The 24,787-nt window shown below is 47.6% G+C and overlaps 1 protein-coding gene across 4 annotated transcripts in view; it reads left to right on the forward strand.

The window, feature by feature from the left end:
- Positions 1-24,787, forward strand: part of ANLN (anillin, actin binding protein) — a 728,409-nt gene that overhangs the window by 340,477 nt on the left and 363,145 nt on the right. For all 4 annotated transcript variants that reach the window (XM_069613260.1, XM_069613259.1, XM_069613262.1 and 1 more), the window contains exons 13-14: positions 12,619-12,754; positions 20,038-20,226. In XM_069613260.1, the coding sequence (XP_069469361.1) occupies positions 12,619-12,754; positions 20,038-20,226 (325 nt within the window). The remainder of the gene's footprint in view (positions 1-12,618; positions 12,755-20,037; positions 20,227-24,787) is intronic.

The raw sequence follows: 24,787 nt of genomic DNA on the forward strand, positions 1-24,787 counted from the left end.
ACCCTCTTTTAGCCAGCTTCCCCCTCTATCTGGTTACACACTTTTTTGGTGATGCGTTGGTAATCGCATGCAATTCTCTGCTAAAACCCAAACAGTCCGACTCAAAACATGCTCTCCAGCCCTCCCCAAAGTGCCCACCTAACTGTTTGGTTCTCTTTGCTGCTCCTCAACACTACATGATGTAAAAACACTTATTTCCCTCTTTCAAATAGCACTTTCAGCCATGTTCATTTGTTGTCATCCTGTGGGATTTGAGTGAATCGCATGCATAGAAAAAGGAAAAATGGCAGATTTCCATTTCTGAAATGCCTCAGTGCTGTATTGCACCACGGGAGATTTTTCGGAGACTGGAAGGCTGTACCCTTCTCAAACGTTTTAAAGACTATTGCATGGATTTAAACCAAACCAATATAAGGAGTATCTGTGAAGCTGTGTGTCCAACTTGTTTCAGAAGAGTCAATGCTCATTAGGTTAATCTTGCCCTAACAAAATAGAAAATGTGTATGTATTTTTATCAGGCAGGGGCCTGGTTGAAAATGTCATATAAAATTACCAGACAAGGGTTTCTGCAAGCTGGAAAATGTTTGGCTGATTCGACAAACGGTGCAAAAGTTGTGTATGGGAAAACTGTTTTTTGAACTGTCCTATTCATTGTGCCCTAGAGAAGTGTTTCCTTTGCATAGGCACACAGTGGAAACCAGGTGACGGGTTTGCGCCAAATCAGAAGCAAGTCGGTCACAACGCCTTGCAGATATCTTTTTCTGGTTAAGGGTAAATCCGTGCAATCTTTTTAAAAACAACTTGACACTGAAGCGAGGACCCCTGGAATACAATCCTATGAATCTCTAATGATGCATTGTTTGAAGTGGAGGCAAACGTTTTTCAAAAGCTAAACTCTAATGCCGTGTTTGATATTCACAAGTATTTGGTTTAGAATGGAATAGAAAAAGGCAATGAATATTGCAGATAATGCATGCTATTTTTAAAATTAATGTTGGGCTGAGGGAGAAAAGGCAGGCTCTGTTTGACAAAGCAGATAAAATAGTTTAGAAGACAAGCTATTATGAAGTGTCAGGACTTCCTAAACTAGCCCTGTCAAATGGAAAGGCTACACAGCCAGTGTTTTATCTGAACAAGTAAACCAGCCAATACAAAGTGTAGATTATTCTGCCCTTTGAAATTCTATTTAGTTATGTCGATCAACTAAAAACAAACCAGCATACAGTGACAGGTTTTTCTGAACTGAAGCTACCAACCCCACATCAAAGCTTTCTTGTGCTTTCCCTCTTAATCCCCCTAACCAACCCATCCAACCCCTTTCCGATCTGCCTGGAGACCATGAAAATGGCAGCAGTGCACTGTAGAAATCACAATAACATAATAAGGAGGTGCTACCACTGGGCAATGAGGAGCTAGTAAATGGCCTTTTGCAAATCTGACTTTGGTATAAGATACAAATGTATAATGTTGCGATTATGTATTACCCTCTTATGCTTTCTTTTTCCACATACATTTTTTAGTTTTCACAGTAATACTTAAACGGTAACCAGAACTAACCCCCCTACCCCCGTTGACCCATCCGATCCCAGTGTAGAATGTCTTTATCCCCTGCTTAGGTATAGTCTGGGCATCTGCCCTGTTTAAGTCTCTTGTCGCCTTTAGGGCCTCCCCAATTTTCTTTCTCCCGGCCGACAGAGCTCTTTCCCCTTCTTCCCCTCACACCAGACCATCAGTTTCATTCTCCTCGGGCACCATGCTCCTCTAGTCTCTTTGGGGGAAGTTCATCACCAGATCCCAGTCCGCCTGAATCCCCTGCAGAGAATAGGTTACCTATTCCATGGATGCGAACTGCCAGATTTTGCTCACCCATTCATGCTCCATGGGTGGGGCCTTCTGCTTCCACTTCTGAACGATTACCAGGGGCGCCGCTAAAATTAGTATCACATACATTTTCCTCTGCGCTTTCGAGGGAAGGTCCTCCATGGGTCCTCGTAGGCCGAAGATTGCCCCGCACCAGTCCCCCTTGCATCTCACCCCCATAATTTCCTCTATTGCCTCCGATATGTCCCAGTAGGCCTTGATTCAGGGTCAATCCCACCACACCTGTCTCCAGGGTCCCATCTCTCCACATACCCTCCAACAGTACTTCTTTGCTTGCGGGAATAACTTGTTCAAGGCCCACTGGGTGAGATGGCACTGACAGAATAATTTTGTCAAAAATTCTTGTATTTGAATAGAAGTATGTTCTCCCAGACCTGTGCCCACTCGGTCTTCTATATGGCGGCCCACATCCTCGTCCCATAGGCTCTTCTATTCGGCGCTGCTTCCTAGTTTTGTTTTATAAACCTGTAGAGGGTGACCACAATATTGTTATAATCCCCCGTATTTCCGTGTCAGGGATCTCGGTGCTGCAGTATTTTTTTCCGGCAGGAGAACCTAGTGCCGAAAGTTGCCTGTTTCGGTATCTCTCTTCCTCCCCCAGGGAAAAAGTCTGATTTACATTGGGTGAGTGATTTGATTTCCCCTCCCTCAAACATGTCTCTTAACTTGAGGCAACTTCCCCCTTCCCACCTACTGAAGCACTTTCCGTCTTCCTCCCCAGGGGAAAATTACGGGTTATAAAAGATTGGGGTGAAAGGCGATGGGAAGAACGTGATTCTGGCTCCGGTTATTATCTCTTCCCAAGCGTCGCAAATGGAGTTCCTATCATGCTTTTGTATAGGTTTTTGAGACGGTCTACCTTGGGTTTCCACAAGACTGTCTCAAGATGTCCTGCCACCAGTGCCTCCCCCTTGTTTCTGTTGTCTTTCAGTCAGTTTCTAATTACCCTTAGTTGGCAGCCAGGTAATATGCTCTGTCCGGCACCCTCAGGCCCCCCTATTTCTTGCCATTTGCATCAGACTTCTTGACACTCTGGGTTTTTTTATTGTTCCAAATGTCTCCTATGAGCTTTTGGATCCCTCTGAAGAATGGTTTGGGACTTTCGTTGGGATTGCCGTGACATAGTATAGAATTTTGGGTAGTATGACCATCTTGATCACATTGATCCTCCCTAGCCATGATATGATAGTTTGTTTCAAAGCGCGTCAAGGCAAGGTCGGGAACAAGGGAAAATACAATGACATTCTTGCAGGCAATGAACAGTAAGGATGTGAAATTAACTATTGTACTCGACCTGACTATTTCAGATAGTGCAAGAGCTAAGAAATAGATAAGAAAGGGAGGGGGAGAGTGGGAAGGAAATGGAGACGGACAGGCGACTACCGTACTAGGGGATCAGGGTAGAAGAATCAAGCCATGAAATCCCGAGTGGGCTCCACCCCTGTAATAGCTGTGTAATGAGGGTGTAAAGGTGGATACATCTCAACATACTTTGATTTAATATCTTTGTTGATCCCTAGATATTTTATCGCAGTGGACACCCAGCTATAATGGAAGGCTTTCTTGATCCCCTGCTCTACCCCCCCCTCTCTAACCTTTGGTTAAGGGCCTCTGACTTTGTAGTTTTTTAGCCCGGCGACTTCTCTAAAGTTCCCCAGCTCCCTCTCCAGTGCCCCGAGGGACCCGTCCGGGTCTGATATATGGTTAGCGGGAGGTCTTCGGTGAAGGCTGCCACTTTGTGGGGCTTGCTGCCAAACTGAATGCCTGCTAGGTCCTCTGCGGCCCAGAGTGTGGCCAGCAGTGGTTCCAGGTGGATTGCGTAAAGCAGGGAGGAGAGGGGACGGCCCAGTTTCGTTCTTCTTATCACCTTGATTGGCCCTGATAATTGCCCATTGATCAAAAGCCTTGGGGTTGGGTTTGCGTAATTAGACTTCATCATTGCCTGCATATTTTCCCCAAAGCCCATTCTCCTCAGTGGCAAATATGAATTTCCACTCCACCCTGTCAAACGCTTTCTCTGCATCCAACGCGAGGAGAAGCGCTGGGACCTTTTTTATATTCACCTTTTCAACTAAGTGTAATACCCTTCTGGTGTTATCACCAGTTTGTCTGCCACGTATAAATCCCGATTGGTCGGTTCCAATCAGTTTAGGAAGGAAGAGGTCTATCCTAGTGGCTAGAATGTTCGTGAAGATCTTCGCATCGATGTGTATTAGCGCAATCGGCCTATAGGACTTGCAATTTTCAGGTTTGGGGAGGAGTACTACCTTAGCTTCCATCGATGGAGTTATTCGCCCTTGTGTCCCAAACTCATTAAATAGTTGGACTAAGTGAGGGATTAACACTTCGCTAAAGAGCTTATAGAAGTCGGTCGTAAAGCCGTCCGGGCCTGGGGCTTTGTTCATGGACATCAAGTTAATTGCTCTGCGCTCCTCCTCGGCCGTTTTAGCTTGGTCAAGGTCTTGTGATTCATCATTTGTTAAGGATGGCAGGTGGATATTTTCCAGGTATTACACTTGGGTTTGTTCCTGTTGGTAAAATTCATTGAATTCTCCATCTCCGACAGCTCGGTGCTAACTCCGATTTCCCCCCCCCCCCTGCCCCTCCCCCGCCGTTGCACCCCACCCCCGCTCAACATAATTTTATGTTGCGGTTCTCTCCCTTTCCTCTTTCCTTAAGAGCTTGGCCAGCAGCCCGTCAGCCTTATGTAATATTTATGTCTGAGGTGTAGTAGTGCTTGTTCAGCATTCCTCGACTTTAGCACCTCCACTTGGCCCCTTATGGCCCTATATTCTCTCCTGGTCTCGCCGCTGGCCCCGACCCCTGTCTAAGTTTGTTTTCTAGCTCCACCTCCAACTGCCTCTTTTCCCTGTCCCTCCTATCCTTGACTGCAATGAGCTTTCCTCTGATCGTTGCCTTGAAGGCATCCCACCTCAAGTTTTGGCTTGTGTCCACCGGCCTATTGAAGATGAAAAATTACTCCATGCCCTTTCTTATCTCCTCCCTTATCGGGCCCTCTGACTGTGACGGGAATTTCCACCAGGGGGATCTCCTCAATTGTAATTGTTATGGGAGCATGATCTGAGGGGGCTATTGCCCCTACGTACATTTTGGTGACTAAGCCTAGTAAGCCCCTTGAGATCCACACATAGGGCCTCATTACGACCCAGGCGGTAAGTTACTGCCTGGGTCGTACCTTTACCACCATGGCGTAAACTACTTTTACGCCATGGTGGTTGGCGGACTTACCGCCCCATTCCGAGTTTGGCGGGGCGGTAAGTCCCCAATCCCCATTTACCCTTCCCCATTACCATTTTTGCCCCATAGGGCATAATGGGAGTGGGGAAGGCGTTAATTACACCACCGTAAATTACGGTGGCGTAATTAACTCCATGGTCCCTTAGCGCCATGGATTTTAACACCTGCTAAAAGCAGGTGTTAAAACCTCCATGGCGCTAAGGGACCTCGTACTCAGGCGGTAAGGGTCGGCGCTGTTTACGGTGCCGTAAACCCCTTACCGCCTGAGTTGTAATGAGGCCCATAGTCTATCCTCGACGAGGATCTGTAAACGTGGGAGAAGAATGTGAAACGCGTTGCGTCCCCATTTTCCCTCCAAGCATCAAGTGCTAGCCTCTCCATTCTGTCTTTCAGCTCTTTTAAGGGTCTTCCCGGACAGCCCTCCCTCCCAGCGCTCCGGTCTACTCCTGGGTCCCAGACCATGTTGAAGTCCCTTGTCCATATGATCGGGCCTTTGGCAAAACCTTTCAGGTTGTGCTGTATGATTTTTTTTCTGGACAGTGTTGGGGGCGTAAATGGTGGCTATAGTGTATACCTACCCCCCTAATTCTAGTCTTGCAGCTAGGTACCGTCCACTATTGTCCTTTGCTCATTCCATTGCTCTCAAGTCAAGGGAGGATGTGATTGCAAGCAGGACCCCTGCCCTTTCTTCCTGCTCTCATTAGCCTGGAGTATTTTATTGTACCACTGGATTTTAAGCTTGTGCGTGGCCCTCACTTGTGTGAGTTTCCTGGATTGTCAGGATGTCCAGCTTCTACCTCTGTAGAAACCTCTTTTTTCAAAGGAGAGTTGAGGCCCCAGACATTGTGACATAATGGTCATTTTACTAACCTTGTCCAACCCCATTTTGGATTCTGGATTTATTTATTTCTCCCTTGGTGGATCGGATGGGCACCCTTCCCGCAACCCCCTCCCTCCTCCCCTCTAACCTACCCCGCTCAACCCCCCTGCACCACCCGGGTGGGCTCAATCTATCTCTCTAGCCCCTCCCGACATGGTGTCTCTGCTATTGAGCCCAACCCTTTCACCAGAACTGGCCCCTGCGGGCTCTCCCCACCCCAGATTCGGATCCCAATTCCCACCTCCAAGTCTGCAAATATTTGCCGGTCCACTGCCTTAAGGTCTTTGTCATGTACGTCTTCCGATAGGCCTCTTATCTTCACATTCGATCTCCTGGACCTATTCTCGAAGTCCTCGGCTTTAATTTGTAACGTTCTAGGTGGCGGTAGCCAGCTTCTCCATTAGGTCCTCCGTCTTCCTTGCGTTCTCGGCCAGTTCCTGCAGGGCCGTCTTGTTAGTGTCTGTCCTGTCTTCAAGTTTGCCAATGTCACTTATCACCTCGTGTAGGGAGGAGGCCCAGTACCCTGATCGTGTCCAGTTGACTTTCCACTCTGACTGCAATTTTATCCTCAAGATTTGAGTTATTGGTTGGCCCTGCTTCTCCCCTTCCTTTCCGGGGTCGCTGCCCTTTCTCTCTGACCTCCCTTCCTCTTCAGGCTGGGCGCCAGTGTCTTTCCTCCATAGCTTCTGAATGGGGTCCTCCACAGTTCTTCTTGAGCCTTTTAAGGTGGTCTGAGGGTCTTTGCCCTTGTTCTTTGACATCCTCCCTGGGACTTTGGTGGTGGCTCTCTGGCCCACTGGGTTTCGTTTCTTGGTCTTGATAGGTCCCTTTCCCTTCAGGTGGTGGTCGCACCTATTCGTCTAGTGGTTCTCGGGACTGATAGTCTTACTTCCTCTGCCCCATCTTTGCCCGGTGGGGGCCGGGGGGGTCTTGTTGGTCATGCCGGGGGTCTCACCTTTTCATGTCCCCCCCCGCCCTGTGGTGCTGGTTGAGCTTTACCCCCTTGGAGTCTGGGATGCGGGTTGACTCCTGTGAAGTGCTTGGGTGGTCACGCTCAGCTATATATCTCCTTGTTGAGGGAAAGTTGTAAGCTTCCCTTTGATGCTGGGCACCACCTCCCCTCCTCTGGGCTGCCCGGTCCACTGCTTCCTTGTCTGCTCAGCGGATCACGCCCCCTCACACCCCCAACCTCAGTCCGGGTGCCTTGCCGCCTGGGCGCTCTACTGCAATTGTCCTATGTGTATCCTCCCCCTTGTGGGGCAAGCTGCGCCATTATGCTCCCCGGCAAGCCTTATCTGGCTCAAAGGAGCAGGGGCCAGCTGTTTGCCTCTACCACATTAGAACGTGGAGAGCTCCCCGTTCTGGTCAGTTAGGCGGCCGATGTTCCTGTCAGAATGCTCCTACAGCTCCTGTGGGGACACCCCTCCTCCCTGGGCGTGCTGGACATGGGGCTGCACCTTACCCTCAGATCCATTGTATTCCCGCTCCTGGTGCGGTCTCGCAGCCCGCAAACTCCTCCTCCCGGGGTCCGATCGTCAGGGGTGCACGCATCCCGTTGGTTGGCCCCTGTCTCATCCAGGGTCCTCGCCTTCTCATTGCTCGGGTGGGGTGTGTCTCCTCCTCTCACTTGTGGGAGCAGGCCGCCCTTCGTTCTGCCTTCCCTGATGGGTGTGCAGGCGGTCCCTGAGGGCTCCTCCTCTCGGCTGCCTTAACTTTCTGCTGCTCCCCAGTGGGGTGCATATCACCTGCCCGGGGTGAACCGGGGCTCGTCCAAGCCGTCACAGGTTGTTGGGAGGTTGCAGCTACCTCCTGGGAAGGGAGGGGGGGGGGTGTGGGGCCACGCTGCTTACTCACCTCCATGTTCACCTGCGGTGCCCACTATTGCACAGGGGTGGCGAATGACAGCTTCTCCAGCATTGGATCTTTCATGGATTCACATGCTTAGAATATTCCCCGTTGTCAGACTGGGAACCCTCGGCACATTTATAAAGCCGTTTTTCCCTAGGAAAACTTCGACACTTTTGTGTCCTGCCCACGTCGTTTTTGGGGCTGTCCATGCATGCCCCAATAGGACGTGGCCGTATAAATGCCCTGCCCCTGCGGCTCCCTTCAGATTTCAACCGTCTTCCAGGTTTTAACGCTATTCTCAAATGGGCTGGTCCTCCTGATGGCCTTTTCCACCGGTCCGAGCTCTGTGTCTGGGGAGGGAAAGACTATAGCTGCGTATTTGCTGTCGGGGCGAGGGGGGGGGGGGGGAATCGGGAGAGCGTCGTTAAAGGTGCTCTCCCTCTGGTGGCCATCTTGGGAGTCTCCTTTTATGCTTTTAATGTCGGATAGATGTGTCCTAATGTTTAGAGTGTTTCAAATGCAGTTAGTCACATGGGTGTTTGTTCAGCATCTGTTGGCCTGGGGAGCCAAAGGTAGCTGTTTGGTGTTGAGCTAATCGGGCTCTACTAGGCTACAATTAAGAGCTAAAGATCTCCCATCTCCCCTCAATTCAAAACCCTGCATTTTTGACTGGTCATCTATATTGTTTTGATAGAAAAAATGGTATTGAAGATGGATACAATATGGCACTCTTTCCCTGGAACACAATCTGTGATGTGTGTTTCAAAAGAGGTCATTCGCAGATCTCCCATACTCAAGACTTGCTCTTCATCTGGGTACCACAGTATTAATCCAGTACCCTGCTTCCCTCTTCCTCGTCCCAGTACCTCATTACGGCCTCCTCACAGTAACCATCAGTAATCAGTTGCATCACACCCTCATTCTTTGTCCCACTACCCCATTACTCCTGACACACTATTTCTCACACATGTTCCTCATTACCCTACCTTCATGTGCGCCTGCCTCCCCCTTCCTGGGCCCCCAGTGTGCCTGCCTCCCCCTTCCTGGGCCCCCAGTGCACCTGCCTCCCCCTACCTCTTCCTTTTACTTTTATTTAATTTATATAGCACAGCCACTGACCCAGAGGCTTAAGGGTGCTAGAACACAAAGACAGACAAACAAGAGATCCTAAAATGCAGGAGAGAACCATTTTACTGGATTATTCTGATAAGGCAAGACCGATTCGTTTAAAAAGGAATGTTTTCAATCTTTTCCTAAAGAGCGATATTGAGGGCTCCTCTCTAATGCTCCGCTGAAGACTATTCCATATTGCCGGAGCTGCTGTATAAAAGGCTCCTTTCTGCACCTTTCTACCAAACTGCATGCAGGGATTTTCAATTGAATAGAGATGTTGGATCTCGGATTATGTATTTTGGATGTGACCGATAAACTGGAGCTGTGCTGTTCATCTGATATATGGTAATTTTTCTTACGATCCATAATGACTTGAACCGCATTATTTTGCACCACTTGCAGTCTATTGACCTTCTTTTTTGGCAGACCAATCAAAAGGCTGCTGCAATGTTCTATTCTTGATCCCATCAGGGTTCTTGCTAACGTTTCTGGACACTCTAGAGAGAAAGACGAGCATGGACCAGTAACTTGATATAATAGGAGGTGGTGGAGACTAGGCTACTTACTTGAGCCTTCATATTCAAGTTACTGTCAAAATAGACCCCGGGGGTTTTAACCTTATTTTTTGTTGATTATACAGCCATCGATCCTGAGTTGGGCATAATCCGTCTCAATCTTGCGGATTTTAGCTTGCGTCCCAACTAACATCAACTCTGTCTTACTGGTGTTTAAAGAGGCCATTAATGCACATCAACCTCTGTATAAGGCCATACATCCTATTAATGTTAAGTTTATCTTCCTCGAATTCGCCAGACATAGGGATGACACATTGAGTGTCATCGCCGTAATTAGTAAACGCAATGCTATTTTCTGCTGAAATGGAACTGTAAAGATGTTATAAAACATAGGAGATAGGCAGGCCCCCTGTGGTACTCCTTGGATCAGCTTATTGGGGCTGGCATCTGCCAAAGCACTGCTCTCCCTGTACTGGTATTCACACAAGAAAAATGTAGCCAATTTCGCCGCTGAGGTTGCAAAGCCTGCTATCTCCTCCAACCTGGTGACCAATAACCCATGGTCCACCAGGTCGAAGGCGGCGGACAGATCAAGAAGCATCAACATAGTTGGTTCTCCATTGTCCATGTGTCAGAGTAGCCTGGATTTGAGGTGCAACAGCATTGACTTCTCTGAATCCGGATTGCCACTGATTTAAGATGTTATGCTTTCTGAGATGGTTAAGAACTTGAGTAGGCCACTCTATCCAATATTAGAAGAAATGGAGAATTTGAGATGGGGCGATAATTCAAAGGATCACCTGTGGCTAGACAAGGTTTCTTCAACAAAGGAGTTATCGAAGATTCTTTAATGCTCCCTGGCACACAGCTGTCTCTGAATGATTTACAAATCTGTATAATGTAGAAATCAATATAGAGGAACATGCCTCAATTGCCAGTGCTGGGCAAACATCCCCTTTGCAATTAGAGGGTTTATATTGATCAATAATTGGGGACAATTCAGCTACGCTTATAGCTTTAAAGGTAAATTGTTCTTCTGGTTTCCACTCCATGTGCATAATAGGGGAGTTATCAGTCAATCGGAATGATCATTTTTTTAGATCAATCCTATCCTTGATATTTTTGTTTGCCATCCATGGGGGTCTTGTACTTTATTACACCATTCAGTGTTTCTGATAATTATCTTTGTGTCTTGTCTAGGGTTTTCTAACTCTTTTAAAACTTTAAAAAGCTCCCTAGGTTGAGACTGAGCTGTAGCTATCCGCTCATCTAAATGATTTCTTGGCCATAATAGCCGCCTTGACTCTTTTTACACTGATTTTGTATAGTTCTTTATCCGATTGAGCGATCTTTTCCAGTTATATAATGGTTTAATTTTTTACTTTAACCTTTGCAGGTCAAGCGAAAGCCACAAATTATTCTCCCTTCAAATGATTTTCTTATTGCGCCATGGATGCCAAAGCATTTGTCGGTTTCTGAAGGGTCTATTGGTAAACTTTAGTAATTTTGTCTATTGAGGTAGTTCTGACGCAGTGGATCCAGCCATGGATCCAGTGTTTCTGGCATAATGTTCTTTAAATTTCTGCACCGTATTGTAGAGGTCATCAGTTTCTTCCTCCAGAATGTATTTTTCTGATGCAACTTCAAAGTGAATAAAAAGAAATGGTCAGACCAGGGACATGCATTCTGGCTGGCTACAGTAATATTGTGTCCTGTTAACCAGTCCAGCGTATTGCTCTTTGAATGAGTAGGGATATTCACAAATTGAATAAATCCCAGATCTGCTAAAGCATCATTAAGGGCCTTAACTTTTAGGTCACTCATCTGCATACCAGTAATTAAAATCCCCAGAAAGTAAGGTTTTAGAACCAGGTTTTAAGGAGGCAAAAAAAAATCCCATCTGATTTATAAAGTCTGGCATGGGGGATGATAAACAAGAATCGTATTGATGGTCTCGGCATCCGTTCTGATTTTAATATGGAGAATGTCAGTTCTCAAGATTGGTAGTGGGCACTCTCCACAAATCTAAAACTTCTTTATAAATCATTGCAACACCACTGCCCCAGGACACCTGCCTCCCTCTTCCTGTTCTCCGCCCCCACAAAGACACCTGCCTCCCTTTCCTGCCCCCTACCCCCCCACCCCTCCAGGACGCCTGCCTCCCTCTTCCTGGCCCCCCAGGACGCCTGCCTCCCTCTTCCTGCCCCCCACCTCTGTCTCGTCACAACCCTCCACCCCCCCCCCCCCCCTCCCTCTCCTGTCACTCGTACCATAATAGTGTTTTTTTTTTTTTTACTATAGCAGTGTGGTGTATTATCTAGTAACTATTAATCACTTCGTCTACCTCGCTCCATTAGTTGAGCCTGACTGCCGTGCCTTAGCTACCACCTTAAAGGTTGTTCTTTATTTTGGTTGAAACCGGTCTTGCATTGTGCAGATGGTTTTACATCCCAGGGTGTGGAGGAAACGCCTTCCCAACAGGGACCCTTTATCCAAGATTATTGCCAGCTTGCCATGTCGATGCTGATGTCCCTTAATTTGTTCTCGTCCCTGCACTGCTTCGGTTTAAGCTGTTCACCTACCAGACATCTGCACCTGATACCTTTTTGGTGCCTTCGCTCCCAAACCTGTGCCTCCTTGCTTTCTGGGTGTGTGGGAGGATGCTCTGCACCCAGTTCTCTCAAGAGTCACTGGTGTGCCTGCTTCACAAACAACATTTTAGGTTTGCACTATCTGTTGGGTCTGTCAATGTGTTATTCACCTGGGCTGCTCCCCCCCCCCCCTCACTGGTGTGGTATCTGGGCAAGCAATTACCATTGTCACGCCACTGAGGCATGTATTCTGCCTCAAAACTGGTAAGGGCATTGTCTAGGGTGTGCTGTTTATCTCGGGCTAGTAAGCAGCGTGAACTTGGAACAATCTATTGTTCTGCTACCCACACCTCCCTCTAGACATCCATTTTCTGGCACTTTAACAGTACACACAACTTTTTAGACTATCAAGGCAACATGAATGAACAGAACTTTTCTTGCAGTCAGTCAGCATCGTGAGTAACTGTTTCTTTCAATTTTTAAGTGTCAATAGAAGTAATCAGATTGTAACTAACATTGTGTTTTGTACTAGGATCTAAATAATGAGATCAACCTTCAGCAGACTGTGATACATCAAGCAAGCCAGGCTCTTAACTGCTGCACTGATGAGGACCATGGGAAAGGCTCCCAGGAAGAGGCAGAGGCGGAAAGATTACTTCTGATTGCAAGTAAGATTCGAACTGTGTAACTGAGTTTCAATCCTGAATCTTCAGTTTCACAAATGCAATTATATTGCTTTTTATACTGGGCATCAGGACATTGGATTTATCTGGGAATAAGAATGTAATAACCAGATGCTGCTAATCTATTCACGCTCTCCAGCTTTTAGGTTGGATCCCTTGGACAATGCTTTACAAATGCTGCATTGTTTGACCTCACATAGGTCTAGTTGTGGGTAGGCAACCGTGGGGAGGGGGAATGGTCCTGTCTTATGACCAGCCTCAGGGGAAAGTGTTGCTAGCTATTTTCTCTACAACTGCAAAATCCACAATTGGGTGCACATGTTGGGTGTGCATACAAAAATGATTGATTGTTGAAGTGCCCTGTGTGCTTGCAAAAGTAATCTTACCTGGTACATCAGTGTATACGTCAGTTCAAGGAACGCAGACCCCATTCTAAAAACCACATATTCCACTGTAACCCCCTTGAGCACATCTGATTGTCCGACATCTGTGAGCGTGCAAAGTAGCCCGCATCTGCCATGTCAGAAGGTATCCTGTTGCCCAATTATGCATTAAAATCACCTCCCAATACCACTACCATGTGCTCGGCCACCAGGTTTCGAATTGTAGATTCAAGCAATCTAGAGCAAAAAGCCACCAGCGGGTTGGTTTCTAAGGCTTGTGGGCTGTTATAAAAATGTACCAGCAACAATTGAGGACCTGCTCAGGTGTCAGCACTTTGTGTTGCAGAGTATGGACATAAATGTTCACAGAGGGAACAGAATGTAAGGAGGATTATCGGGGCTGCCATACCCCCATAGCAGCGGGCTCTTGTTTTTTCGTGCTGGATTTGAGAATGTGACGTAGACGTCCCAATGGGTGGGTACTGTTGCCCCTGTTTCCTGTTGAAAAATGTCATAGGTCATCATATAATTTTGACATCACCCCTGCAATGTTACATCTAAGGAGGGTGATGACACGTTCTGGGGGATGGACTGGCTCCCCCATGACCGTGAGGTCAGCCTCCTCGTATGTCACGTGGATTGGAATTTTTTTCTAAACCCCTAGGGTTTAGAAATGCCCTCTTCAGAGGGCCGTAGTCAATCCAGTTCCTCCATGCCAGCCAAGGCATCAAAACGGTTTGAAGTAATAATTGCCCCCCTCCCTGTCCACTCACCTCTCAGGCCTGTATCCTTCAAGGCCAATTTGGCAGAGGCCCGGGCCTTTGCACAGGACCTCATGGAGTCTTCGGTCTCCCACATCTACACAGCCAGCAGAGGCCTGTGCCTTGGGGTTGAGATTAGGACAGCGTGGATGCACACCACAAAGTATTTGTCTGATGTACAGGGGCGGATCCTGGATCTGCCCTTGGAGGGCGTGGACTTTTTTAATTAGTCAACTGATGACAAACTGACAAAGAAAAAAACCAAGTCCTTGGCCACCCTGACAAAACCAGGTTGGAAGTCATGCCCTGAATCCCAGGCTAGGTCTGAGTTCAAACCCCACACATTCACCGGCTTGAGGTGTTTTCGAGATCGTGGTACATGGAGGCCTGGCGAGTCGCCCAGCGACAACAGGAGGAAGCAGCAGAGGACGTTGTGCAGATTTTTCCGCTCCCCTACCCCGGAAGCCAAGAATCAGTGACTTCAAGGTCGGGGAGCACAGCTCGCCTGTGGGGGGCCGTTTGACTCTGTTTGTGGACGCCTGGAAGCATCACTTGAGCAACCCTTGCATCCTCTCTGTAGTCTCCATGTGCTTCAGTCTTCCTCTTCATCCTGTCCTCTTTGTCAGATCGAGTCCCCGGCCCTTTTACAGCATGTCCTTTTGCGCTTGGAGATGCAGGCGATTGAACCGGTTTGTCTTGTAGATGGGGGCTTCGGTTACTATTCCAGGATTTCTGTGGTACTCAAGAACAACCAGGCTGGCATGAGGGTAGTCCTGTACCTGTCACTTCTAAATCTGTCCTTACCGCTGGAACGCTTCAAGATGATTTCTCCCACGCACATAGCTGAGTCTGTGTTCAGGGGATTGGATGTTTTCCCTGGACCTCAAGGATTAATTCCTCCATGTACCCATATATCAACCGCATCGGAAATTTCTGTGGTTCACAATTGTCCTACCACTTTCAGTACAAGGTGCTGCCCTTCGGACTGAACCTGGCCCCTCATGTCTTCACGAAATTGATGAATGCATTGGCTGGCCGCCTCCGCTTGGAGGGCCATCTATACCCTTGCTTGGACGACTGGGGGGTGGGTGGGGGACGGTGGGGGAGTGGGGGTGGGGGGGTGGGGGAGTGGGTTTATGCGATTCATGGAGCATGATCCAAGACGGAAGCCCTCCTGCATATCAATCTGCTTGAGCTCGGGGCATTTTTGCCCCTCATCAGGGACAAGGCGTTTCTGGTCGGGGCGGACAATGCTACTATGGTTTATTTGAACAAGCAGGGTGGCACCTGTTCCTCCCCTCTGCGTGGAAGTGATTTTGATCTGGGAATGGGCCCTGACTGAGGGGATTTGGATTTCTGCAGTCCACCTGCCGGGGGACAGCAATGTAGAAACTGATCAGCTGAGTCCCTTGGGGGTTTACACCTACGAGCGCGAGTTTCACATGTGTCATGGTCATGAAGTCGGGGGCACATGCATGCAGGGGTCACATGCACAGGAGACCTGGGTGGACACTGTCCTGGCGCCTTTGGCGCCAGGCTCATGAACAAAAGTAAACAAGAACATCATTTAACAAAAAGCTTTTATGGACATAGTACTTCAGATGCATTAACCTTGAACATTCCATCCATTAAGCAGGATGCATTAACCTTGAGCATTCCATCCATTAAGCAGCCCCAAGTGTATTCTTGGGTGTGGCTGCTAATGGATTGCCTTTGCACATGTTCACTCTCTAGGAGTGGCAGGGTGAGGCTGGTAAGCCGGCCCTAATGGGCGTTGCCCACGATCTCAGCTACATAAACTGCCCCAATCCTCAAGACAGACGCTTCGAGTTATTCTTCACTTGCAAGCAGCGTAACGCTCACCGTCGCCTGAGGTCAGACTTGCCTTTGAAGATCCTGCTTCCTGGACATCCTGCTTCCTGCCAGCATACTTACCAACTGGGGGAAGCTGTTCATACCTGTACATCTCTTCGGCAAACCAAGTATTCATCTTTACACTTTCCGGAACGCCGAAATCTTCATCTTGGCACCGCAGCATGACATGCACCATCGTCGACAGTAGCGCCTGCAAGGAAAAACGGAAGACCAGGTTAGACGTTGAAAAAGCAGTCAGTTTAAGGTTGCGCTTTGCCATACTTCGCAATTTTCCTTAAACCGATTGAGCGCTCGCTGCTGTGATCTGCAGGTCGCAACTTCGAATCCCTGCAAGGCCAACGCAGCCTTTCATCCTTCCAAGGTCGATAAATGAGTACCAATTTCGGTTGGGTGATATTGTATGTAAATATATGCTCTGTAAAGCGCTTTGGATTAAGTCGCTATATAAATAACACACATTTTCATTATTATCATCATTACCTGCTGTCGAACATTGCGGTAGCATCAATCCTCCATCCGGCTGCGTCTCGCGCCTCACAGCTGCATTGAGGCCGCATTTCCATCTAAGGGAAGAAAACGGAAGAGGGACATTATTGCGGGCATAAATAGGAGCAACATTTAAAGACATTAAACAGAACGAACAGCATCACAAGAGCTCAAGAAAGACTTAGCAATCATAAGGAGAAGCATAGTCGCAGCTGGACTGGACTAATCCTCATCAGGGATAAGTGAAGGAACTAGATCCCATTCAACGTGCCCCTGCCAGAAGTAGCAGGACGGAGAGCTTATCTTCCATAATTCACAGGTGAGCTTTATGGGCCGGCAAATGCTCAGAGACCGTACTTTGGGGTGAAGGGTTCGAGAGGTACAACAATCGCAGATTGGCGCACTCACACTTATCTCCACGCAGGATAAGTATCACCACTTACCACTGCTTACAGCTTGTGTACTGAGGGAGAGGCCTGAAAAGGGGGGGGGGGTGATTCAAGTTCAGGGAGGGCTGCAATTGTGCCCCAACACCTCTGCAGAGACCAGGTGAGCAGAACACACTGCTCCAGCGTTGGGGGGTGGGGGAGGGTTCGCGGACCTAGACTTGTTTGTATTCCCCCTGAATGCCAAGTGCCCCCAGTTTGCCTAATGGGCAGGTTGGTTTCGGGGGTCACTTCCAGATCTGTTGGCACGGCTACAGGTGTTACACGTTCCCGCGGACCCTCTGCAAGTTTCCTGCTTCCGTTGGCTGCAGCTGCTTCCTGGCTGCCCCCCAGTGGCCTTCGAGAACGTGGTATTCTGACCTCTGTGCGCAGGGCTAGTGAGCTGCAGGTGTTGTCTTTGTGCAAGCCCTTCACCACTTTTCACAACAAGTAATCTTGTGCATTCACCCAAACTTCTTGCCCAAGCTTGTCTCCGTTCCATCTGAATCAGATCTGCCTGCCAGTGTTCTTCCCGAAGCCACAGTTTGAGGCAGACGGGGCCTTACATTCCTTGGACCTCAAGAGGGTTCTGAAGTGTTACCTTTTTCGGACGAAATCGTTCAGGAAGTCTGAGGCATTTTTCGTGACTTTTTGGGGCTCCTTCCCCAGCTCTCAGGCTTCCATCGCCTGTTGGATGGTTCAGGGCATTTTGGAGTCATACACTGTCATGGGCAAACCTGTTCCTCAGGGGATTCATGCCCATGTGGTCCGAGCTAATGCCACGACTGTTGCGTTTCAGAGACCTGCTTTTTGGGATCTCATCAGAAAAGTGGCTATTTGGGCCACTCAGTTGGCCTGCTGTAAGCACTTTTCATTGGACACCAACTCCCGATGCAGAGTTTGGTCCGGCGGTTCTGTAGAACCTTTTCACTTCATCCTAGATCTGAGGCAGCTTGTCACAGCTCCACCCTATGTTCTTGTTCAGTGGAATCATTCAAAAGTATGTAGGAAAGGGGATGGGATGTATGAGTAATTAAAGTTGCTCTCTGTAGTGACTAGAGTACTCCTAGTTCATAGTCTCTTTTCCGCCATATGTCCTACCCACCTTCACCTGCTAGTATGCCAATCAATGGCTTATAGGTAATGAGTAGCATCTGATGTGTTCAAGGGGGACTGAGTTGAGGCACTGTAGGGGCAGGGTCTCAGCGGGGTAACAGCCGAGGCTGTGCCCTGCACGCTATATTAAATTTAAGGGGAATTTTATTTTTTTTACTGCCAAAAGTTCTGGTACCGTTCTGACATTGGGGAATATCAACGAGGAGAGGGGGAAAGGGGACTATGGACAGAGTACTCTAATCACGACAGTGAGTAACTTTAATGAGTGTGTGGTGCCTGCTGTTCTTCTGGGGATACATCATGCTGGGAGCTTGAGTTTGATTTATTGTGAATGAAAAATTGTTTGTTTTCATTGAATGAGAAGTTCTCAATATTCCCAGAGCTGGTATGTGCTTGATAGTGCCACCGTTGATCAATATTCAGTGCCCCGGAAGCAAGAATAGTTGTTTTCTGTTTGACACAAAGGGCACATGGAATACTTGTGTGGTGAGATTCTACTTGCCAGGATAGGGATTGGAAATGACAGTTTGATTCAGAAAAGGCTTCCATTCTGTTTAAAGTGCCGCCCTTGGATGGCGTAGGCTCAGCAGCGCTTTCTTTGTAATCTCTGGGAGAGATTTTCCAACACAATAATGTTGTATTTATGTTTGCGGTCGCTTCAAAAGCGACCGCAAATATAAATACGTTTTTAAAGCTGCAGTTTTATTTCTAAGTTTTCCGGGCTCCTCCAGCCCGGAAAACTTAGAAAAAAAACCGCAGCTAGTGCTTATTTAAAAAAAAAAAAAATTAAAAAAAAATAAAAAAAAAAATAGCACTTACCGAGATTCAGCTGCAGCTTTCCTGCTCTGGTCTCCGGTCCCTGTCCTCCGCGTACAGCACTAATGAAGGGAAAGCCACCCAGCGGTAGCTTTTGTTTAGTACAGCTGGCTGGCTTTTCCTTCATTAGTGCCGCAAAAGCCAGCACAGGAGGGCCTCCATTTCACAAAATGGATGCGCCCATGTGCTTGCTTTTGAGAATTTTGAGCTTGAATAGCTCAAAATTTTACATAGGAAGTTTTAAAAAAAAGAGTATGCTAGTATTTTTTTTTTTATGTTGCCCATCTATTTTTTAAATAAATTTTTTTACTAGACCATGCCTTTAAGTGCTGAGCACGTGTATTATTGACCGATTATTGAAGTCATTCAAGCCCCAACCAGTCCCACACTTGAAAGAGGCTTGCAAGCTACTGTCAGGGATTCGGCAGGTCCATGTATTTCATGTCCCATCCAGCAGGGATTCTAAACGATGTATATTTTAAAGTTTGGTAACTGGATTAAAATAGATCTTTTAGACACAACCGAAAATAATATTGGAACGACCATTGGCAATGCAAACAGCTTGGGATTTTGTGTTGGCATGGGATAGCTATTTGCCAGACACTGCGGTAATGGTACCAACTGGCATTCGATGGTAGCAGCTGCAAAATGGTGCAAGTAATGACTTATAAAAGCAGTTCCTGACAAATGCGCTCTAATACTTGGAGACCATCCAAAACTGTTGGATGTGCCAATGTTCGTTTCAAGCAGGCCTTCAGTGAAGGACACACCTTAATAAATCCATGTAGCTGAAGGTACACTTGGTTAAGGCATTTGTATTACAGCAGAAGCGTATTTACAGCTCCAATTAAGCCATTTAGTCTCATAAGACTTCTTTGTAATAATACTGACAGGCGAGTACAAAGTTTAGTGGTACGACTGAACTACGAGATCCCGGGAGAGTGCTTTGTGGCACGGGTAGGGGCAGGCGTGGGTGGTATGGCCATAAGGATCCGCATGGCCACAGGCAGTCAATTGGTGGATACATAGGCAAATGACACTTAAACGCTTTGTACGTTCTCCTATCCCTGTGTAAAATGCCCCTTGCACCTCTGACCGGTTATTGGTCAAAGGTTCGAATCAAAAGGACTGAAAACAAAAGGTTCACATTTTTTAATTTTTGGGGGGGCCCCAACCCCTGGTTTTGTAGTAAAACCCACTTTTTTTTACCTACACGGAAACCCAAAAAAAAGATGGATAATTAAAAAAATAAATTCAAACCTTTGTTTTTCGATCCTATTGACTCTCACCTTTTGCTTTCAAACCTTTTGTAATCGATCCTTTAAATGGACACCCCCTGACCCACACCGATACAGACAAATGATAATGTTGTAAAATGTAATCCCTTTTTATGGTCTCTCTCGCAGCTGAAAAACGAATGGCTTTACTTACGGAGCTCAACAAACTGAAGAGTGAAGGACCCCAGGGGAGAAAAGCTCTGAACAAAGGCATACCTGCAGCCAATGACTATGCACCGTCACGTGGTGTTATCTCAGTGTCTGAAATGCGACTGCCATTGAAAGCGGACTTTGTGTGCGGTGCCTCTCAGAGGCCAGGTAAAATACGGCAACATTAAGATTTCACACTACTTGTTAAACGTGTCACTCGGTGGGGTTAATGGAACTGCAAACCAGGGAGGAATTTGGCCGGAACCTGACAGAGCTGTGCGCTGGCAAAAACTGTCTTGCTGGAGCGCTGTTCACTGTTGACTGCCTGACACCCCATATCTTTTCGACAGCTTTGCTCGATCAACCTTTAAATCATTAGGCCCCAAAACTCATCTCTAGTTCTTTGCCAGTGTTGGGGGATGTCCACATACCACTGGCAATGGCTTTAAACACCCTGTGTGTAGGGGTGTCTGTCAATGTAGTTCAAACTCGCTGGTAAACGTGGCAGCGCACTCTGTCTTCACACTTACGACGGGAAGGAGCTGGTAAAAGGTACAGATCACACACTCAAGATTGTAAATAGTGAAGACTGAACATTATTCAAGGGAGAGGTGCCAACCAATTGGGTGGGCAGAACGCAAGCAGACTCTGGTCGTGATTAGTCTCCCCTTCATTCAATTCCAGCCACCCCATCCCACCCGCAGTAGCTTCATTGTGAACCCCCTCGCCCCACTGGAGTCCCACCCATCTCCCTATACCTAAGCATTGGCATCTCTAGAAATCAATATGGGGTGGTGGGGTGGCAAACCAGGGAGCACACAATAGAACTCAGGGGTCCATAGTGTGGGAGTCGGGGAGTGTCTATGGTAGAATTTCCATCTTGTGTGCGATTCTCCCCACCCAGTTAGTCCCCCAGCACTTTTGGCTGGACTATTGTATTTTTATCTGACTCTCCTGAGTGAGTAGGAACCTTTTTCCACTCTCACTAATCTTTTTGGTGGGCCTAACCAGTCTCGAGACCAGCTGCAGTTTAAGCCATCCCATGATGAGCTGCGACCTTCCAGGCCTGCAATATCAGAATACTCTGGCACTGCTAATGTGCATCGTCTCATCAAGCGCGTTTCTGGGTGCCATCTTGTGAGCATCTCTCGACCTACAGAGACACCAGAGACACAACCTTCCAGGCCTGATCTTGCAGGCCTGGAAGGTCGCAGCTCATCGTGGGATGGCTTAAATTGCAGCTGGTTTCGAGACTGGGTAGGCCCACCAGTCAAAGGAAGGTAGTAGTCTGTTCTGGATCTTCCCTGTTGCTCAGCAGAGAGATGGAGAAGCAGCGGTCGACTCTGGCTTCAGCATCAAGACACTTGCCTTTTATGCAGGAACGCAACCAATCGTAGGAGTCGCCTCAGCTGAGTCGTTGACCGAGAGAAGGAAGACTCTGCCAGGCGACAACCGTTGCTGCTACAAAGCCTGTGTTGAACCTCCAAAACCTGGTTCCGCAAAGATAGTCTGCTGGGCATCTCTATGATCGAGTCTGACCGTCTGCTCCTGCCAAAAGTTCCCCCATCAGCTGCTGTCTTAACTTGGGGACCTGTCAGTGACATTGTTCTTCATCATAGAAGGTACTGTTTCACTCCTGGGTACTTACCTGGGCATTTGTTGAGTTGCTGTGCACTCCTCCTGAGGTTTTTTAGTCCTGCTGGGGTAGACAACCCAACTGTCTTCTCCCGTGCCTAAGGACCTCCGCCTTAGAGGCTGATATCCTTCAGGTGGCCTACATAGCGCCCTGGAATCCTTTGAATCCAATTCCATTACTTGTTATGAAAAAGCTTCTTCTATTTGACAACTTTGACAATGTCTGCCTTCCTTTGTTCAGCTGCCCAAGGTTCACTGGTACCAACACCCACTCTGCAGATCGGGGTTGGACTTCTAAAGAAAAGGCTTTCCTATAGTGTTCAGTTTCCTTGACCCTAAGTGTGCTCAAAGGTCTTTGTACACAACTTCTGCCCTTCCCCCCTCCTAGACAAAGCCTAGCTGCTTGATTTCAGCTACCAAACCGTTTGGGTAGTTCAGGCCAAACCTAAGAGTTGGAGCCCTGTACTCCTAAGAGTGAGTCTTCTAAAGTCCTACTCGAGGAAGACTTGTAAAACTCAACAGGGGGCAGAGTTGAAACATTTTTTTTACCAAGCTGGTTAAAAAGGGGACCTTATTAAAGTTCAGTGGAGGTTTCAGATGATAAAAGCTGTAAATCACAGTAATATGCACCCTAAAAAGTGAAATCCTGTTAAACATTTGCAAAAAGCCCCATAAACTTCAAAAGGCATTTCGTATACACGTTTTTTACTGTGTTTTTTAATTGAACATATTTTATCATTTGTTACTCTAAATTCATGAAAAGACATTTAAAAAAAAAATGAAGACAATCACCCCCGGCCTTACCTTTCATCATGCACCTTCAGGTTTCAACCCACACCACCCTGATTGGCTCCCCATCCAAACCTGCATATTATGCCAACATGTCCGTTCAATGGTCTTGAAGTGTCAACTCTGTGCTTTAAACCGATAAACGCCGACAATCTTCAATCCAACCGTTCTCCATTATTTCAAATTGAACAATAAACACATTTTGATCTAGTGCTTCTTTGCAGATTCGTCCCTCATCTAAGTGCTATAACGAGTGTTCTTATCCATATTAATAGTAATGTAATACAATATAAACTGATCTTGTGTAGTGCATCTCTGAAATTTGTGTTGCCTTTGTGGTTTATGATTTTGCTGAAACAAAATTGGGAGTGGTGAAAGTGTCGAAGAAGAAAGCTGACGCAAAGGTGCATGGTTTTTCCCTGCCTCAAAACTAATACTAACCATGCTGGTGGTGCAATGACACGCTAGTAAGAGATTGGTTATTGTGTGAATTCCTGGGGAAGGATATTGAGGCATATTTTGTACCCAACAATGACGGGGATGTAGGAATTGCCACGGTTTCGGAGGCAGCGAAGGCCACCTTTAGGGGTCTGCTCTGTGGAATGGGCAAGGAAGAAAAGGTAAAGGGGGTTTGAACGAGGCTATACTTGGAAAGGACATTAAAGCATTGAGAGCTCAGCTGACTCAAAAGGATGCAGATAGGGAGAGACTCCTGGGAGAGATGAGGGACAAGATACAGGAGCTCCACTCTAGATCAATAGGGGAGGTTGTGAAGAGGATGAGGTTCACGTGACGAAAGTACTACGAGAAAGGACGTTGTGGGCACGTTCCTGGAAACCAGGGTGAGGGGATGCAGAGGAGAGAGTGGATAAGATATGAGGGGCTGATGGGGTCTTGGCAGAGGGAGAAGATATTCCAACCCAGTTTGCAGAATACTATCAGGATTTATATGCCAGGTCGGCGTAGGTGACAAGGGATGAAGTGCGTAACTATCTAAAGGGTGTGCAGCTCTCTAAACCTTCGGTGGCTGAAGTGCTGGAGGAGAAAATCTTGTTGGAGGAGTTGCAGTGGGGGTGGGGGGGGCATACAAAAGCCAAAAGGGAGGACGGGTTCACCTTAGACTTCTACAAACAGTAGCAATCCCTCTTGGCAGCGCCCTTGGCCATGCTGTTTAACTCCACTGTGCGGGAAGGCACCATACCGCAGACGTTCCTCCGGGCCTTGATAGCAGTCATTCCTAAACCAGGGAAGGACCTAGTCAACTGTGCTTCATACCAACCCATCTCCCTACTGAATGTGGACACTAAAATCTTTGCCAGTGTGTTGGCGTAGCGCCTGGAGTTATGCCTCCCGCGACTAATACATGCAGACCAGACGTAGGCAAGGGGCAGTTAATCTCTGCAAGACACTGCACTTCCTCAACGCTCCGGGAGTGACAGGAGGGTGGGCCCTGCTCTTGGCCTTGGACGGCGAGAAGGCATTTAACAGGGTGAGCTGGGCCTTTATGGGGGAGGTTCTCTCAATTTTTGGTATGGGCCTGAGATGGGGTGGGTGGATCAAAGCACTATACTCTGAACCGATGGCCTGGGGGGGGTGGTGGTGAACGCGGATACGTCGCAGGCCTTCCTGCTACGGCGAGGCAGGGGTGTCCGCTTTCTCCGTTGCTTTATTCCTTGGTGATGGAACCATGGGGCTGCGGAAAAATGAGGGAATACGGAGTGGGGGGGTCTCCATTGGGGGATTAATTTGTAAAGTCTGTCTCTTTGCAGATGATGCCTTGCTCTACATCACCAAACCACTGCAATCAGTCCTACGCATATTGGAGGGTTTAGCAAGATACAGGGTAGTATCTGGCTTGGGAAATCGATGGCCTACATTGTCAGTGGCTTATGGATGACGCGCCTGAACTGTTAAAATGGTGGTACTAGCCACATTTCTATTTCAAATGGATTGTGCCCTCCAACGTGTTCCACATCTTTGACAGCTGTGGACATTACATGTCAACGATGTGGAAAGCGGAGGAACAGCCAGTCGAAAGAACGTTACCAGTTGGTAAGTAACTTGTTCTTCGAATGGATTGGGTCCTCGAACGTATTCCACATCGTTGACATGTAATGTCCACAGCTGTCAAAGATGTGGAATACGTTGGAGGAACATCCAGTCGAACTTTACCAGTTGGTAAGTAACTTGTTTTTCTGTTCCAAATGCTCCTGAGGTCCTTTTTTGAAGATGTCAAGGCAGCCCTAATAGGGTTCCTCCTGAGCGAGGGCCAAGCATAGGATCGTCTAGAGCACATTGATTATGC

This window comes from Ambystoma mexicanum, chromosome 5p (assembly GCF_040938575.1).
Source record: "Ambystoma mexicanum isolate Mex_15411 chromosome 5p, UKY_AmexF1_1, whole genome shotgun sequence".
NCBI lineage: Eukaryota > Metazoa > Chordata > Amphibia > Caudata > Ambystomatidae > Ambystoma > Ambystoma mexicanum.